Source organism: Penicillium argentinense, assembly GCF_028826775.1.
Source record: "Penicillium argentinense strain IBT 30761 chromosome Unknown utg000005l_segment0_segment0, whole genome shotgun sequence".
NCBI classification, from domain to species: domain Eukaryota; kingdom Fungi; phylum Ascomycota; class Eurotiomycetes; order Eurotiales; family Aspergillaceae; genus Penicillium; species Penicillium argentinense.
In genome coordinates, this window is record NW_026622664.1 from 149,837 (window position 1) to 167,132 (window position 17,296).

Sequence of the window (17,296 nt, forward strand, 5' to 3'; positions counted from 1 at the left end):
GACCCGAGGTTTCGTTCGTGGTATGCATCGCCGGGCCGCGAACGGCCCGAAAGCGCTTTAGCCGCTGGACTCGGAGCGACAACGGTCGCCCATGGAACGAACCACGCTGCATAAATCAAAATAGGGAGAGCCGAGGCGAAGAAAAATGTCCGGTCAGCAAGCTGAGCGCGATTGCCCTCCGTTGTTGCTAGGTTTTTTATGACAATGGCGACCTCGTCTGCTTCGAAACTTCGCCAACTACTGGCAGATGAGAAGAAGATCACAGTATGCCCCGGCGAATACGATGGCCTCACGGCTAGAATTGCCTTGAACGCCGAATTTGAGGCATTGTATATGGTAAAGATAACCTCTCCACAGTCGAGTCACCTTTTGTCTCTTCTTTTTTCTCTCCTTGTCCGTGCCTATTTCGTGCAAACATTGTCCCTAATAAGCTTGATGACTGGAAGACAGGAGCAGGCACAACCGCGTCCAGGCTTGGCCAACCTGACCTCGGAATCATCACCCTGAACGAGATGCGTGAGACTGCGGAGATGATTGCTTGTCTCGATCCATCAACGCCTGTTATTGCAGGTGCAGACACGGGGTTCGGCGGTATGCGTTCGAGACAACATTGATCCCTTTTGCTTTTTCTCTGAAGACACACTAATCATTTAGGGTCATTGATGGTCTACCGTACCACTACTGAGTATATTCGTGCTGGAGTTGCGTCGCTTCATCTTGAGGATCAACCAACCTCCAAACGGTGCGGGCATCTCCGCAACAAGCAGCTGGGCGGCAAAAACGAATATCTTTCCCGAATCAAAGAAGCAGCGAATGCCCGGAAGCTCTCCGGCGGTGACATTGTGCTCATTGTGCGAACCGACTCACTCGCCACACTCGGCTACGACGAAGCAATTTCGCGTCTGAAGGAGGCGATTATGCTGGGGCCCGATGTCGCATTTTTGGAAGGGATCACCTCCAAGGATCAGGCGAAGCAAATATGAGCCGACCTGAGGCCCACTCCGGTCGTCTTCAATGCCTCCACAGGGGGTGTCTCGCCCGATCTTTCAGCCTCCGAAGCTCTGGCGTTGGGTTCCGAATGATCATCTTCCCAAGTTTTGCTTTAGCGCCGGTGTATGCGGCTGTGAGTGCTGCAGCTAAACATCTCAAGGAGACAGGCAGCCAAGTACCCTCTGGTGGAGGGAGTCCTAGGGATTTGCTCAACGTGGTTGGGTTGAAGGAGGCCTAGAGATTGATATTGATGTGATGTGAGGCTGGCGCAGATCAGGAACAAAGCCGCAACATCGGAAATATTCCAGGTTGCCTATACGAAGAATCAAGTTGATTTGCAATCAACTTGGTCTTCTCGTTGTATATATAGCCTCGTGTATCCCCTCAAGAATAAAATGACACAATATATACCTCTGAACTACAACAGACATGGCCACTGGAGAAGGACATTTTGAACATGGTGTGTGGGAAGCGGCTGTAACCGGTAGATCGTACCTATGAGTGTACAATATACCCACGCTAAGTCACGGCGATGGCGATATATCACTTTTCTGCAGTAGCGTTCTGAAGAGACAAGTAGGAATGCGCAATTGGACGCGCCGTGAGATCGGCATGTGCCTTAGGCGTGGCGCATCATCTGCACATCCGCAGTCGCGCTGACAGACTTGAGAGTGCACAAGTAAGAGATTGAATGTAAGCTGCGTTTTCTGTGTATTCTTCGTTACATTCGAACCCGATGCCCGTTGCGGCTGGACAAGACCAAGGCTGGTGTCGGAATCCAGGTGCTGGAGGACCTAATTGGGTTTAGATTGATGCCTTATTGCCTTGTTTTATAGTTAGTCAGCTTGCCCCCATAAATTGCCAGAACAGGGGCTTCACAGCAATTCAGACCTCTACCACCCCATTGGTTGTGGGATATATCCACTTCTTCGTTGTTTGCGACAGCTGGTAAAACGAGGGTCACGTGAGGGCCCTGCACAGCGACCGCAACATCGCCGGCTTGCATTTGCGTCTTTGTGCTGCGCTCGGCCCTTTGCGCGGAGATGACGCGCTTCAATCGCAGCGCTGTTTTGACAAGTCAAACAAGCCAGGCCAGTCACCGAGGGCGGCGGGTTGCCTGTCGCCAATGTAGACAAGCAAAAGTGAGTCTGCTCTGAGTAAGGCACCACAAATGTTAAGGTATGAACCGCCCACTGACAGTTGGTGGCAGATCCGGTGTGAGCTGTCCTCCGGTGGCAGCATCCCATGTAGTCGATGTCAACGGATTTATCAGGACTGCGAGATTGATTTCGGATCCAAGCCAGTCAACAAGCGAATGTAAGGATCGGGGCTCATCGCGAATCCACCAAGCCTCATGACTAACGGATCTTTAGGCGTTTGGATGAACTAGAAAATGAGATCCGACAGCTCCGGTCTTCAATTTCAAATCTTCCCGGGAAAACCGTGCCTGAGACCAGCGCGAAACCATGGCTTCGCACATATTTACACGGCAGCGCGCCAGGCTTGCCGCGCTCTGATATGATGCACCTCTCGGAGACACCTGTGCACAAAACTGCTCGGGTTCTCGAACTCGAAGATGGAACCGAAACTCGACCACAATCTCTTGATCATCTGCGGCTGGACCCGCACCAGATCGACTCTCTCTTTCAGCTGTGCGTGGACCCGTTGTGACCCGTGTCTATGTCATTTCTAACAATTTTTAATCTAGCTTCTTTACACAGCACCATGTATTTATACTATTTCTAATCCCCCGCATGTTTGGTATACTGTGCAGGCGATCTTACTGCTTTGTCTGTGGCCATTTCCGACGTCCTCCTTGTCCACTGACACAACACCAATGCTTGTAAATATCGCACAGACGATTGCGATACAGCTGGGTTTGCACCAACCTGATGCCATCCAAGATTTCTCACGCATAAAACGGAAGTTGAGCTCAACGGAGGCATCCGAAGCAATGAGGACTTGGTCTGTCTGCTACATCGCGTCACAGAGGTCGGTTTCGTATACCCCTTTTTACCGGAATTCACGACTGAAATCCAATATTAGTATTGCCTCCTCATATGGTCTGTCGACTCCGTGTTCGGATTGGAGGATTGACCGTATATGCGACGAGTATACCACTCATGAGGTTCCCCTAATCGTACAGCACCAACTTCAGATTTATCGCTTTTCGGCACGCGTTGGCTGTTGCATGTCCAAAAGCTTCCCCTCGACATCAGTTTTGTCATGCTCCCCAGGAAGCATGTCTGTTTTGATGCTTTTGGAACAGGAATTCATTGACCTATCACGATCTCTCCAGCCCACTTTGTCAGGTAACTTACTCTCTTGGAATCGCTGCTCTCGCTTCTATGGAAAAGTTGAAAAGTCTCTGACAAATTATAGTGGAGAATGATATTCTCTTGACTAGCACAGAACTGCAACTTTATGTCTTCTATCTTCTTGACTCTGGGGGTCCCTGGCTCGCAAAATGGGCCTTCTCAAAGTTTTTGATATGGCAAAGGGATCTGAGAGTGTGAGATGTACAGCATGATCGTGAACGGGTGAGAAGCAGGTGGTATTGGCTATCTGCTGCTATCTTCTGCTATCTGAGAGAGAGAGAAGAGGAAGGAAGAGAGAGCGTGGGAAGTGAGAGAAGAGGTACAGAGTCAGGTGACTGTGGTGACTAAGTGAGTACCTGATGTATGTACGCTCAGGATCAATCAACAGTTTCAACAGTTGGATACCGCTTCCGATTTCATGAGGCATTGTCCTGCGTCTTACTTCCGTGCAGCTTCCCTTGCGGCCCTCTTTATTCCGAGACTGGAAGACTCTAGCTTCGCGAATATTTTGGACATCGAAGGTGGGCAACGATCATTTGACACTGCGCTTTTCCTCCTCCGGCTAACCTCGATGGGAAATAATGATCTGCCGGACAGAAACTCGAATATTCTGGCTCAGCTATGGAGTCTACAAGGGTGCTCGCACCAAAGTATCCACGAACCTCGTTTGAATCTGCGAACTCGGTTCGCGGCAAGCTTACTTCATGATCAATTATGGAACTGGCGTTGGAGATTCGGCGGGCAGGCTTCACCTTTTCAGACGCCGTCACGAGGTGCGTTGCAACAAAAAGTTGTGCTGTCCTGTTACTTACAGCATTGGAAGATCCCCTCCCGGGCGACGAAATATGGTCGGGCTCTGATGCGCAAGACAGCAGCATACAATCAGTTGTACATCTCGATCAAGAAGTTTTTTTGAAGATATCTTTAATGTCGACATGATGTCCCTTCTTCCTTCGACTTCGAGGGTGACCTGTCTTCCAACTTGGTTCCAGTCTCTAGCCTCGTGCCATGAGAGCAGACCTCGCCCGATACATAACAGCTTCGATTCTCGAAGAGGGAATAGAAACTGTTGATTGCCGGCCTTGGCCCAAATGCGTAGGAGCACGGATCATGGCGCTCACTGACCTTCCGAGAGAGCGATTTTCCGAAAGGCGTAGCTTTTTCCCATTTTCATCCCCAGAGGCGCTGTTGGGTATCTAAAAGTCTCTTCGTTGACGTTTCGCTTGTCCATCTTGTGCCGTTTCATTTCCGTCTGCAATTAGTTTATCGGGTGCCTCGTGATATTGCCCCATGCTGGACCATTCGAAAAGGTCTAGAAGTCAGTTGCAAGTTTCTCTAGTGCACAAGATCCACACCTCGAGGATCACTTCGTTCCTAGTGGGCACAGTCTTTCGCCCCGTGCCGCTGCAGACTGCACGATATTTGATGAGATTCGGGTGTGATTCTCCAATCAGCCTAGCGCCGGCGCATCTACTGACCCATGCCCGAAAGGGGAGCGGGGTTGTCGTCCCTCTATTCGATATATCCCCGTTTGAGCTTTCGCTAGTAAAATATCTCAGTGTGGCTGGGTTTTGCTGTTGATAACACTCGGTAAAAGCTTGAATCGCGATACTGGCTTGGGGAGGCAATTTTCCCAAGAAGAAAAGAGGCAATGACAAAATAAGAAGTCGGGATCCAGCAGACATTGTCTGGAACCCAGGCGTTAATTTACGTTCTCACTTGCTCTCGGTCCCCTCCTCGGCATTTTTGCTTGTCGAAAGCTTGACCTCCGCTTCTCTTTGTGGCTTGTTGACGGCGTTGTTGGCTTTTACGCCACAGTAGCATTGCATTGCGTTGCCTATCGGCCACTATGTTGCTGGTTTCCAAAATGACCTGGGACGATCATTGCCCCGATTGCTCAATTCCATCTACGGGCCTGATATGGTCATCTTCCCTATGTCAGGGATCTGTCCAGAAACCATCAGTCCGCCCACTTAACATTAGTCTTATCGCACCTGGAGTCTCCGTCGGTTATCCCGTGAATCTGCAGGCCGCAATCACCTCGCGTCTTCATGACGCTAGCTAAGAATTTGGCGTGCTTAGACGTCTCAGCGAATCATGGAGAGAGGATGCAGTCATCGGCTCTACACCACTTTCTGCACAATATCGAAACAAGCCTACCTATGGGCATAACATACAGGGCATACTGGCTCTTTCGGTGGGGAAATAAGGAGTCACCGGCTCTCTTTCCTTGTTTCTCTTTCCTTGTTGGGGGGGGATCTATGCCTGTACCTTGTGTTCTTTGCTGAGTTATCCATCTCAGTGACCTTTTTGGGTTCGGAAAAAATGGTCAAGGAAACTCTCCTGTTCATCAGACGGCACACCAATACCCCAGACAGTCGCTGGCAATAGGTGGATGTCGGCCCAGAACTAGTTTCGATTCGGGATGACCCCCATGTGAGCACTGGTGCTTCCCCCGATCTCTCCAGGCACGTTTACGTTTTCCAAGCTAGTATCTCGCCAACCCACCGGTCTCCGGCGGCGTGTCATACAGTTCCAATAATTCTCAGGCTCCTCTGGAGTCCTTATGCAATGTTGCATTGGGCTTGATACCCATGGCACCTTTGGATCACCAGGATCTTAGGATGATACCAACAAATCATGTCAATTGATTGTCTTCGCCCTTTAGAGACCGATATCTAGCATATATAAGATGGACTCCATTGACAGTCACGACACTTCTTGTCATATTACTGAAGTCTTTCCATTATACGTTCCATCATCTCTCAGTGCTTTGTTGCGTTTTCATCGCTCAATCCGAGGAATCCTGTCACCATGAAGTTTTCCGTTACTTTCATCAGCAGCATCATCTTGGCCACCGCGGCTGTCGCTGCACCTCTCACCTCCCAGCGCAAGGCTCGCCATGAGGCTCGACGTATTACTCGTTCGAACGGTCGTGAAAGCCACCCACCTTACAAGCCCGGGACGAATGAAATTCTCCACTTAAACAAGACTTCAAAGGAAGAATACAGCTCCAACTGGGCTGGCGCTGTTCTTATCGGCACTGGCTACACTGCTGTAACTGCTGAATTCACCGTCCCCACCCCCAAAGTCCCTACCGGTGGCTCTTCCAACAAGCAATACTGCGCCTCTGCTTGGGTCGGGATTGATGGAGATACGTGCGACACTGCAATACTGCAGACAGGTGTCGACTTTTGCATCCAAGGCAGCTCTGTGTCATATGATGCGTGGTATGAGTGGTATCCCGATTATGCCTATGATTTCAGTGGTATCAGCATCGCAGCCGGCAATGTCATCCGAGTGACTGTGGATGCTACCTCTCAAACATCTGGCACCGCTACGGTGGAGAATGTATCCACCGGCAAATCTGTAACCCATACATTCAACGGGGGCGTCGACGGTAACCTGTGTGAATATAATGCAGAATGGATCGTGGAGGATTTTCAGTCGAACAACTCACTGGTTCCCTTCGCCAATTTCGGGACAGTCACTTTTTCCAACGCAGAGGCCACCGACAACGGCTCGACTGTGGGCCCGTCCGGCGCTACTCTGATTGATATCAAGCAAAGCAATGCAATTCTGACTTCAAGCTCTGTCACCAGTAGTTCTGTGACAGTGAAATATGTTTAGGTGGTCGACAGACCTAAGGTTCTGGGGCTGCAGGTTATGCAATGTCGATTCTTAGGTCAATAACTATCGCATTGAACAAATTGCGTTACATGACATTATTATCGCGAGTTCGCCTAGCCCATCCTTAGGACGAGAGGGGGCAATATTCTCTCAGGAATGTGCACACAATTTATATCCGAAGGTCTTCACTGCTTCGTAATGTTTTCGCTGTTCTTTGCCTCCAATTGCTTTACTCCTTTTCCGTTCATTTTTATCAGTTTCAATTATATCCACGAATATGGCTTCTCTGATTTAGCTAGCATCTCTAGTTTCCAGGTATCGACTCTTTCCAGGTCTGTCACAATATATTGATTACATAATGTTTTGGGCTGTCCCAAATAGGTGCATCGTGATTGCAATAGTACAACCACGGCCAGATCTGGTACGCGCGCTCGGGGGGTACGAGTACCTTCCGTCCGACTGTAAGAGGTCCTTTTAGATTAGATACCTACAGAAGTCACATTCTGTTATGCAAACACCCAAATACGAAGAAGCTACCAGAGCCAGCTGCACACCAGCCGGGCTCTCTTTCTGGTAGCCTTTCAGGTTTCTCTCTAGCTCATACATTGTAGCCCGTCATTGAGCTAATTCAATAGTCGACTAATGTTATCTCCATTATCATAATCTTGACGCTTTTCTGAATGGGCTTGATGTACTATAAATATTTTCCTATAAATATTTTCCTAATAGTTATCGCCCCCGAAATACATCTAGCCAATACCCTACTAATGTAAATTTTACCGTGTACAATAAGGATACCGGAAGTATTCTACAAATTTGACATTAAAACTTGTTCCAAGGAATCCCACGTTCAGGTTGTAATGAATTTCTGTGTTTGCGACATTCCGAGGTATCTTGTGTCACCATTGCAGCTTTGGGGCTATTGTATGGCCCGGAAATGAAACATGTCTTCCTGGATCATCAGGCAAGTCGATGCCGAAGAACTTCAACAGTGCATCTTGTATCACATCGTAACAGGCACCAATCCGCAACAATCTCCGGTTTTTAAAGTCTATCATAGTTGATGACGGGTGGGGATTGCTATATTTTTGGCGCCCATAGTCAATAATGATATCTGCTGACGCTTTAATTTCCGGTTCAATGTCATCCACAAGTATCTTGGCCCCTGTACCAGTCAGATTTGCGGACGAACCCAAAATAGCAAGACCTGCCTGGAAAGCCAGCTGAGAAAGTTCTTCCTGTAGCTGCCCTCCATTGACAAGCATTGCCAACGTGTCTCCAATGGTACTTTGTAGCAATGTATTGGGCCCGAGCCTCTTCATCATTGGATGGTCGGCACGGTATGGTGCAACAACCCCGAGGGGAAGATCCAGATCGACAGTCAAAAGCTTGACCATATCTGCCTCATATTGGGGAAGAGAGTGTATCTCTCGATGGAGAGTAAAGCTCCCTATCATAGCATGTCTCTTGTGCTGTCTGCGCTTCTTCACCGTGAAAATGCGATTGAGAGCATTGGGGTCTGCTGCAACAATCCCGTATCCGACATTCAAAGGCAGAATTGCAATACCCCCAGCTCGCAGTACTTGGAAGACCTTTTGCGCGTCTTCTCGTGGAGAAACAGCTCGGTTTGCAGACATTGCATCTACCGACGCATGTGTATATGAAGAGGCGACAGTGGTCACTTTCTGAATTAGGTACTGAATTTTCGATTTCCGGGAGGGGCAGTATCTCATGTATCTAGATAGATTTCGGGTCGATAAGTAATATTTCTCATTGATCTCATGCCCACTAACTCCTGTGGCCGTTCACCCAGCCTCGGGTGATACCTGTAATACATGAGACGCCAGGTACGGATCGCGAAGGCGAGAGGCAAGTGATTATCGATTGGCCTAGCAGTGGGAATTCTGTCGTATATAGTACCGGTTCATTCCCCGGTTACTCGACTTTGACAACGGCAATATTGGATTGGAACTGCCCACGTGTTGATCCCGTTAAATCGTTCAATTGGGATGCAGTCACATCTGCCAATGGCATATCCCACACAGCATGCCATATGCCCTGCGCGCGGATGGAGTATTCATGCCCTTCCTCGAGTTGAATCTCGGGTAAATTTACTGTCTGGTTCACAGTTTGGCCCGCGGGGATTTCCACCAAATCCTCCAAGGAAGCCGGCAGCTTCCGTGAAATCTTGATGGTGTCGACGGGCACAGCCTGGCCAGTACCGGTGTCACAGACCTCAAAGACTCCTAGCAAGCCGGCGCTCAAATCCAAAGGACTATTCCACCGGAGTAGTGTCATCGGTGCGTCCGCGGGATTATGGACAGAGATGGTGATGGGAACCGCAAGGGCAGGAGAAGCTTGGAGAGTTGTCATTTGGGAGGCCAATGTGACCTGAAGGCTCAGACTGCCATGCATATTGTTATGAGCGAAAGACATCCCCAGGAATGAACAGTGGGAAAGTCGATGGATGAGTCAAGTCGGTATGAAAAAAAGGAAGCGCTTAAGAGGGCGGGGATTCACTGGGTGCCCGTTATCAGGATTCACTGGTCCTCCGTAGGGCATACGACACAAACACGCACGAGATAAATTGACGATATGGCCAATGGGGCGCGGCATGATTCACTTTATCCAATGATTTCCCCGACTGTGCGGCCAAGCTGTACCACAGGGTCTGGTGGCGCCTATTCTCCTGAGTGGCGTGTAACCCTCCCCTTCACTCCGACTTGGCGGTCATCTTCAGGGCCATTTTTTCCTATCATCTGCACGGGCAAAGAAGTCATGGAGGGGAAGATTCCCGATACTGGGGTCCGATTAGCTCTTCAAGGCGCGGGGTTGAGGAGATGGCAGTCAGCAATGTGCTCTGCAGGCGAGGATTGGGCGTGTCTTGGGTGGTATCTTGTTCCTCTTGGCGTCGGACTCCGCGGCGCTAACGTCGAGCGTGGCGCTTTGGCGAGCTTGGCCTGGCCATCTCCTCCCTAACAAGCATCATTCGAGACATAGGGTGATGAGGATAGCGAACCTCGATCACGATGGCTTCGGGCTTCGGCAGGACACTTCAATGTGGTGCGGAAGCCCCTTGCAATACCAGAGATGCCGCCATATCATGTACTACATACGTTAGTTGCCTCCACGACTCAATGGCTGTTACATCGCCGGGTCTTGGTTTCTTCCTGCTGTTCTCTCCTATACCAATCGGCGCCTCGGGAGGGCCTTTCTCTACATTGTCGCGGCTGCTATCCGGCTTTTACAGGCTCTCGCCAGGGACCGATCTCATTTTGAAGATGTCGCAGGATGAAACGGGCTTCCGCCGGGCCAAGTTGTTGAAGAATTTCCCATCCAGACTAGTTCCGGTATCATCCAGGCCCTGAGAGGCATCTCCACCAGTTACAAGGGGTATCAGTGTGCTCTCTTCGTCGGCATGGACGCCGGAATTGGCAGATGACCACTTCATCGACTCCCTATGTGCTATGAGTATTGCAAGCGGAGATACCACCTTCTTTTCTCAGTCAGGTTAGTTGGCGATCACCTTTGTATTCGAAGACGGTATGCTATCTCCGGATCCCGCTATACTAAATATTCCGGACATCTATAAATCAAAGCAGTATGCCCCGTGGATTCGAGGACTTTCAAAACGAAGCAACTCCAGCGGGCATCTGAAGTCGACGCCATTATAACTTCTCTTGTGGATTTGTCCGATTCCCAATCGAACTTTTTGATCTCCGCCATGCGTTTTACTGCCTTGTCCGCGGCCTGTCTGGCCCTCGCACAGCATGTGTATGCGCTGCCCGTCGAGACCAGCGAGACTTCCGCTCTTGATGTCACCCTGAGCCATGTGAGCGACACCCGCATCAAGGCCATTGTGAAGAACACCGGCGCCGAGAATGTCACGTTTGTGCACCTGAATTTCTTCCATGACAGTGCACCCGTCAAGAAAGTTGCGGTGTACCAAGATGGTAAGACATTGGCCGCTCGATCTCTGGGAAATGCAGAGATGTAGGCAAGCTGACCTTCGCGTAGGTAACGAGGTTGAGTTCGACGGTATCAAGCGCCGCTTCCAACTCCAGGGGCTGGCTTCGGAGTCTCTCACCACTCTGGGTGCCGGAGAGACCTTTGAAGATGAGTTTGATGTTGCGGAAACAACGGACCTGTCCAACGGAGGTGCCATCACTCTATCCTCCAGCGGTTTGGTGCCTATCGTGAGCGAGGGGGCCGTGTCCGGATATCTGCCCTTCAGCTCGAATGACCTCAAGATCGAGGTGGATGGCGTCAAGGCCTCACAGGTGAGCAAGGCTATCAAGCCGCTCGACCGCCGCACCAAAGAGAGCTGCAGCAACGCGAGTCGCAAGACTGCGCTCGACAAGGCGCTCGCCAACACCGTGAAGCTGGCCAACGCCGCTGCCACCGCCGCCAAGTCCGGATCGGCCTCCAAGTTCAGCGAGTATTTCAAGACGACTTCCAGCTCCACCCGCTCCGTCGTCGCGGCGCGACTGACTGCCGTGGCAAAGGAGGCCGCGTCGGCCAGCTCTGGATCGACCACCTACTACTGCAGTGACCCCTATGGATACTGTGAGACCAACGTTCTGGCATACACGCTGCCGTCCCGCAACATCATCGCCAACTGCGACATCTACTACTCCGAACTTCCTGCTTTGACAGGTACCTGCCATGACCAGGACCAGGCGACGACCACCCTGCACGAGTTCACCCACGCACCTGGTGTGTATAGCCCCGGCACTGACGATCTGGGATATGGCTATTCGGCCGCCACCTCCCTTAGCAGCAGCCAGGCTGTGCTGAATGCGGACTCATACGCCCTGTACGCCAATGGTAGGTTCCTCTCGACCGGATACGCGACTAAACACCCAAATGACTAACTGTGCACATAGCCATCAACCTCGGCTGCTGATGCCTTGGAAAGTTTCGCGGTGTATTGGGAGAGCACGGGTGCTTGGGGTTCGATAGGACGAGGCGGATGAAGGGAAGTACATGTTAGGTAAATATGCTGATCTCGCCCGCTTGGATGAGTCTGTTTGGAGGCGCTTTTCAATTCAAAGTCATGGTTGTTGCCTGAATATTTTCTTACGGGGCGTAGTCGGTTCATTGAGAAGAGTAGTTGTATTTTCCAGTTGTCGAAGCCTGGCTTGAAATATTACGAATGTGATACACACGCATAATGTTCAGTCACTGTATGCCAGAACGTACGTAAATGAAGTATAAACGGGACGATCATTTACGGTCCAGGATGTAAACCCAATGGAACACCGCCGGGGTGTGAGCTGGGGTGGAAACAGGACCTGCGGGTGCCTGTAGTGCCGTGCGAGATCGAAGATGCCAGTATTTCTCCAGACCGGGGAGGTGATCGAACCGTAGCGTCGAGTACGACAGCGTGATCCAGGTCGTGTTGGGACGTGTCAAGGGAACCAGGTTCAAGGCTAGCAACTCCACCGGAGACAGAGTGGTCCTATCGTTCGCACCAGCCACCTCTCGCACAGTTGGACAGATCTCTGCATTCTTCAATGATACCTCCTGGTCGCTGAACGTCGCAATCGCATCACTGGTGCTTTTGTCGAGGATGACATCGAACGGCGCAAAGGGCGTCAGGGTTGAGACATGGTCCCAGCGGAGCAGATCGACACGCAACCAGTGCATCGCGTGGGTAGCGGCTTTCTCGCGTTCGGCATGTTCGCCCAGGCGCACGGCCTCGGAGGAGAAATCGACATTCTGCCGTAGATCGTGGGTTAGCGTGTGCGTGCCGATCGTCGAGTGTCATGACCGTTGGGGGCTCACCACGATGCCATTGCCAGCCCACTGCCGCTCGACATAGGGCTGTTGCGAATACGAATATTCGCAGGAATCGGTATTATTCGTTATTCGTATTCGCAACACACGAACACTGCGAATATTATTCGCAGTTTTATTCGCAGTACTAAAAGTGTGCGAATAATTATTCGCACTAAGGCTGCGAATACGAATAATATTCGCAAGATGTCACGTGCAGCTAGAATAGTGGAGCAAAAAAATAATTCCTAGTCACCCAATGCAAAATCACTCTTCTGTACAATTCGTGCTATATTCTTGACTCTTTGCAGAGATATTTATCGCCCAAGATGCTGACTCGTGGGAACCATCCGAATTACCTTGCTCTAAACGATGGCTATGAAGATGAAGCCCCCTCTGAAGATTGGCTATCAAACCTAATAGAGAATCCGATAGCTCAGCATCCAGAAGAGCTTAGCCTACTGCCTCTACCGCATACCTCTGATCTGTCAGTGGTGACTGCAGATACCGATTCTTATCTTGATTCTCTGGATGAAGTGTTACCTTCAGAATCAGCCTCTCAACTACCTCCTCCAGCTACTGGTTCCCAAATTTCCCGCCCAAAAACACTGAAAAACGACTGGTTATGGGGTTTTCTTCATGTTAGAGAGTTCTCTAGCGAATGGATCGAAAAGAGAAGCAGAAAGAAGAGGCTCATCGATCGCGAAATCAGTTGTACGGCTATTGATAAAGCCACAGGGAAGAAATGCAACTGGTCTACAACAGATTCGAAGCGACAGACTTCTACCACTAATATTCGGCTCCATTTGAAGGAGAAACATGGGATTTTACCCCCTAATGGCCCTGAGCAAGTGATTACTACACCTAAATCTACTCTTCTGAGCCTATGGGGTAGTAAGGCAAATATCACGATTCAACAAAGTCTTGAAAAGAACCTTCTTCGCTGGGTTGTGAGCAGTAAGCAGCCTTTCACAGTCATTGAATCACCAGACTTTCAGCAACTCTTTAAGGATATACCGGGGGTTTCGCTCCCTTTTTCCTCTCGCCATACCCTTCGACAGCGTCTCCTAGAAGATTTCGACCAACAACGCGCTAAATTGAAAGAGGAGCTTGCGGCGACGTGCAAAACAATTGCTTTATCTCTTGATGTCTGGACTAGCAAGAATCACCTACCAATCCTTGGTGTTATTGGTCATTGGCTCACAGAAGAATTTGATTATCGTGAGAGAGTCCTAGAGTTTACAGAGCTTCATGGACCACACAGTGGGGAGAATCTAGCTACGGCTATTGAAACATTACTTATTGAACTCAATCTTGAGCACAAATTACTCTCAATTACTGGTGATAACGCTAGCAATAATGAGCGGATGGTGCTACAACTCTTTGAAAAGTTACAGCAGTCCGGAGCGAATACCATATTCTGTGGTCTAGGAAGCTATGTGCGGTGTTTAGCGCACATTATCAACCTGATCGTGAAGGATATCCTTTCCGCTCTCAAGTCTGGTAATACAGAAGAGGCCACTTCTGTCTGTGATAACCTTGATAGAGGGGAACATCACTCATTCCATACACTTGAACCACTCGCTAAGCTTCGTATCCTGGCTATCTGGATCTACCGAAGTCCTCAACGCAGACAGGCGTGGAAAAACAATTGCAAGCGTATGAACCTTCCCGAAAAGTTCATTCAATATGATGTTGATACACGATGGAATTCTACCTTCCGCATGATAAGTGACGCTCTAAAGGTGAGCTACTAGCACTCAACGATACTTTAATAAGACTAAATACTAATGCTTCTAAGTCAAAGGACCAGCTTGAGAAGTTCATTCATTACGAGACAGAGTTTCTACCTTTCTCGACAAAAGATTGGGAACGACTTTCACAAATCCACTCTATTCTCTCAAAATTCGATGAGTTCACCTTGTTTGTCTCAGAGAAAAGGCCCCAGATCAGTCTCACAGTGCCGGTCTATTATGAACTTCATGATTTACTACATGATGCTGCGGAGCGTAAGGAGGATTTTGCAGACATTGATGAGGATATTGCAAGTGCGGTTAGGCAAAGTATCAAGAAGTATATGAAGTACTATACTTTTATGGATATCTCTGATACATACTATACTGCTCTGATTCTGGATCCTCGTGTGAAAGGAGACCTCCTCCTATACGAATTGGAAGATAAAGCCACTAGCAGGGAGATTCTTCAATCTCTCCGTGATGACCTTTATTCCAAATATCCAGAGACTTCAGACCTACTTAGTATAGCAGAGCCCTCAGAGCCCAGTCACAAGAAGCAAAAAGTTGGAAGCCGGATGTTACGAAGGCTACAGCCTCACGATAAGCCTCAAGTATCTGATATTGATCGATATTTTGACAGTGCTCGGGTTGATGCTAGTGATATGGAAGATCCAAACTGGTTATGTGATTGGTGGAGGGTTCATAAACATGACTACCCTCGGATGGCTGCTGCTGCTAGAGATTACCTAGCAATCCCAGCCTCTGAAGTTTCGGTTGAGAGATTGTTCAATGCAGGAAGAGATGTACTTGGAGTACGGAGATACTCTATGAAGGCAGAGACGATGAGGGTTTTAATGTTGTTGAATGATGTTTATAAGTAATAGTGATTCGACTGGACAACTATATAGAGAGCAGTCTCAATTTCTAGTGTTTCCTCTGGTGTTCTATAAATGATAATTCAATTTAACTCCGCAAATCCGTAATATATATACCCATAACATGCTAGCTTCAAGTACTTACTCTAAATCTGTATAACTACTTTGAACACGCACTTCTAAAAGTAAGATGAGTCTAGCAGTAGAATCTACTACACTCCTTATATTCCTACTCTACAAGACTTACAAGTATAGAAATCTTACCTTAACCCTCTACGTAACCAAGTAACTAACTAGTTAGCATATACTTAATTAACTAGTCAACCATCATCATCCTGGAGGATTACATAATAATTCGGGGATTGCGAATATTCGCCGAATATTCGCAGACTCGCGAATAATTTATTCGTAATCCCGATTTGCTGCGAATAATATTCGCAAAATTTATTCGCAAAGCAAAAATCTCGCGAATAATTATTCGTACGAATATTCGCACGAATAATATTCGCAATTACGAATATTCGCAGCAGCCCTAGCTCGACACAGGCATCGCGCAGCTTAGGCCCCAGTTTCGAGACGCCGGGCCCCAGGTGCAACACGCGCGGTGCGCCGCCTTCGAATCCCGTCCGGTGATCCAAGTCGGCCAGAACGGCATCAACGAGGGCGTCACCGGCGTTTAGCCACTCGCCGACATCGCGACCGGTCGCAAACCGCACATCCCAGAACTCGGGGTCGTCGTAGTTCGGGGCCCCTTTTGTTTTCCGGTGCGATCGGTCCGAGGCGTGAGCCATGCGCAACAAACGAGGAGGATTATGTGCTGAACAAGAACTTGCGATGCCGCGGTCCACCTACGATGAGGGTCACGTGGGCGATCTACATGTACATGTACGCCCATCGGGCTGTTGCATATGGATATTTGCAACTGTCAGAAGAAGAGGGAATTTTTTTTCTTAATTCTACGTGAAAAATGAAGCTGCTACTCTTGCGCTGCGTCCATTTAAACAGTGGAACCACCGGATGGTCCTCAGCGAGCCATGGCACCTTGTGTATTTGCGATAGTGCGATATCAAAATATACAATTGTTTCTGTCAGACCGCTACGAAAGTGTAGCCCCGCGTGGATCGTAAGCACGATGTTGTTCGGGCCAGCTTCCTGGTTTCTGCGATGTACTATTTCGAATTTTATTTCTGTATCCTTCGTATATTATAGCATGCATTTGAGCTTCGGAGTCGTTTGATCTAATGTAATGTTGACCTTGATCGTAGGGGGTAGAACTCAACAATATACTACGTGGTGTATGGGACGTCGAATTCAGCCGTAAACCTGGCAGCCGCGCATCTCCGTCGAGACGCAACTGTAATCAAATCTACCTCCAGCAAATTAGGCTGATGGTGGTGGCCCATGGTGAGACCCTCCTGGCGGCTTAGCTCATATCAACATCACACGTGGAGATTAAATCGGGAGTTCTGCCGAAGAAGAGCCGACCTCTCAAACTGCCACCTTTCCTCCTCCACCGCAGCAGCCCTGTCGACTGCTGCAATCGAAATAAGGCTGGACTCCAAACCTCCAATACAGTCCGCTCACAAGTATTATGGGGCACTATCAACAAGGATAGTACCCTTCATTCTATCAACTCCGTGAAATTTTTCATCGTCCAATTCATTCCACCCCACTGCCAGGGGCCAAGCGTCAAGGATCTGTCAGGTTCGAGATGGTCTCACCCGGTTCACGATGTTAATAGTCCCGGCAAATCTTCCGGTGACTCGGACTCTCTTGTCAGGACTCTGCTCAAGCGAGGAGTGGGGGATTTGAACTAACGGGGGCTATCATTGCTGGTTTCAGAGAAGTGACCGCCGTTACGGATTGATGCAGATCCACCAGCGAGCTCTCGCAGTTCGTCCGAGCCGAATGCCGCGTAGGGCAGTCTCGCCTCCATCCAGCTCCTCCCACGCCCCTGGTGTCCGCATGG

At 49.4% G+C, this 17,296-nt stretch overlaps 9 protein-coding genes across 9 annotated transcripts; 5 read left to right on the forward strand and 4 right to left on the reverse strand.

The window, feature by feature from the left end:
- Window positions 1-204: 204 nt before the first annotated feature.
- Window positions 205-983, forward strand: N7532_004847 (isocitrate lyase/PEP mutase family protein; the record flags this gene model as incomplete). Its single annotated transcript, XM_056617341.1, has 3 exons — window positions 205-336; window positions 447-591; window positions 655-983. The coding sequence occupies 3 exons, from the start codon at window positions 205-207 to the stop codon at window positions 981-983; spliced, it is 606 nt and encodes a 201-aa protein (XP_056473500.1).
- A 1,178-nt stretch (window positions 984-2,161) lies between these two features.
- N7532_004848 (uncharacterized protein) lies at window positions 2,162-2,661 on the forward strand (the record flags this gene model as incomplete). The annotated part of the gene is made up of 2 exons (XM_056617342.1): window positions 2,162-2,307; window positions 2,364-2,661. 2 exons carry the CDS (start codon window positions 2,162-2,164, stop codon window positions 2,659-2,661), a joined length of 444 nt encoding a protein of 147 aa, XP_056473501.1.
- Window positions 2,662-6,122: 3,461 nt separating this feature from the next.
- Window positions 6,123-6,938, forward strand: N7532_004849 (A4/G1 family peptidase; the record flags this gene model as incomplete). The annotated part of the gene is made up of 1 exon (XM_056617343.1): window positions 6,123-6,938. One exon carries the CDS (start codon window positions 6,123-6,125, stop codon window positions 6,936-6,938), a length of 816 nt encoding a protein of 271 aa, XP_056473502.1.
- Window positions 6,939-7,837: 899 nt separating this feature from the next.
- Window positions 7,838-8,575, reverse strand: N7532_004850 (uncharacterized protein; the record flags this gene model as incomplete). The annotated part of the gene is made up of 1 exon (XM_056617344.1): window positions 7,838-8,575. The coding sequence occupies one exon, from the start codon at window positions 8,573-8,575 to the stop codon at window positions 7,838-7,840; it is 738 nt and encodes a 245-aa protein (XP_056473503.1).
- A 298-nt stretch (window positions 8,576-8,873) lies between these two features.
- N7532_004851 (uncharacterized protein) lies at window positions 8,874-9,353 on the reverse strand (the record flags this gene model as incomplete). Its single annotated transcript, XM_056617345.1, has 1 exon — window positions 8,874-9,353. The coding sequence occupies one exon, from the start codon at window positions 9,351-9,353 to the stop codon at window positions 8,874-8,876; it is 480 nt and encodes a 159-aa protein (XP_056473504.1).
- Window positions 9,354-10,662: 1,309 nt separating this feature from the next.
- On the forward strand, window positions 10,663-11,844 carry mep20 (uncharacterized protein; the record flags this gene model as incomplete). The annotated part of the gene is made up of 3 exons (XM_056617346.1): window positions 10,663-10,891; window positions 10,956-11,765; window positions 11,825-11,844. The coding sequence occupies 3 exons, from the start codon at window positions 10,663-10,665 to the stop codon at window positions 11,842-11,844; spliced, it is 1,059 nt and encodes a 352-aa protein (XP_056473505.1).
- A 320-nt stretch (window positions 11,845-12,164) lies between these two features.
- On the reverse strand, window positions 12,165-12,587 carry N7532_004853 (uncharacterized protein; the record flags this gene model as incomplete). Its single annotated transcript, XM_056617347.1, has 1 exon — window positions 12,165-12,587. One exon carries the CDS (start codon window positions 12,585-12,587, stop codon window positions 12,165-12,167), a length of 423 nt encoding a protein of 140 aa, XP_056473506.1.
- A 458-nt stretch (window positions 12,588-13,045) lies between these two features.
- On the forward strand, window positions 13,046-15,333 carry N7532_004854 (uncharacterized protein; the record flags this gene model as incomplete). Its single annotated transcript, XM_056617348.1, has 2 exons — window positions 13,046-14,461; window positions 14,518-15,333. The coding sequence occupies 2 exons, from the start codon at window positions 13,046-13,048 to the stop codon at window positions 15,331-15,333; spliced, it is 2,232 nt and encodes a 743-aa protein (XP_056473507.1).
- Window positions 15,334-15,729: 396 nt separating this feature from the next.
- Window positions 15,730-16,118, reverse strand: N7532_004855 (uncharacterized protein; the record flags this gene model as incomplete). The annotated part of the gene is made up of 2 exons (XM_056617349.1): window positions 15,730-15,749; window positions 15,812-16,118. 2 exons carry the CDS (start codon window positions 16,116-16,118, stop codon window positions 15,730-15,732), a joined length of 327 nt encoding a protein of 108 aa, XP_056473508.1.
- Window positions 16,119-17,296: the final 1,178 nt, after the last annotated feature.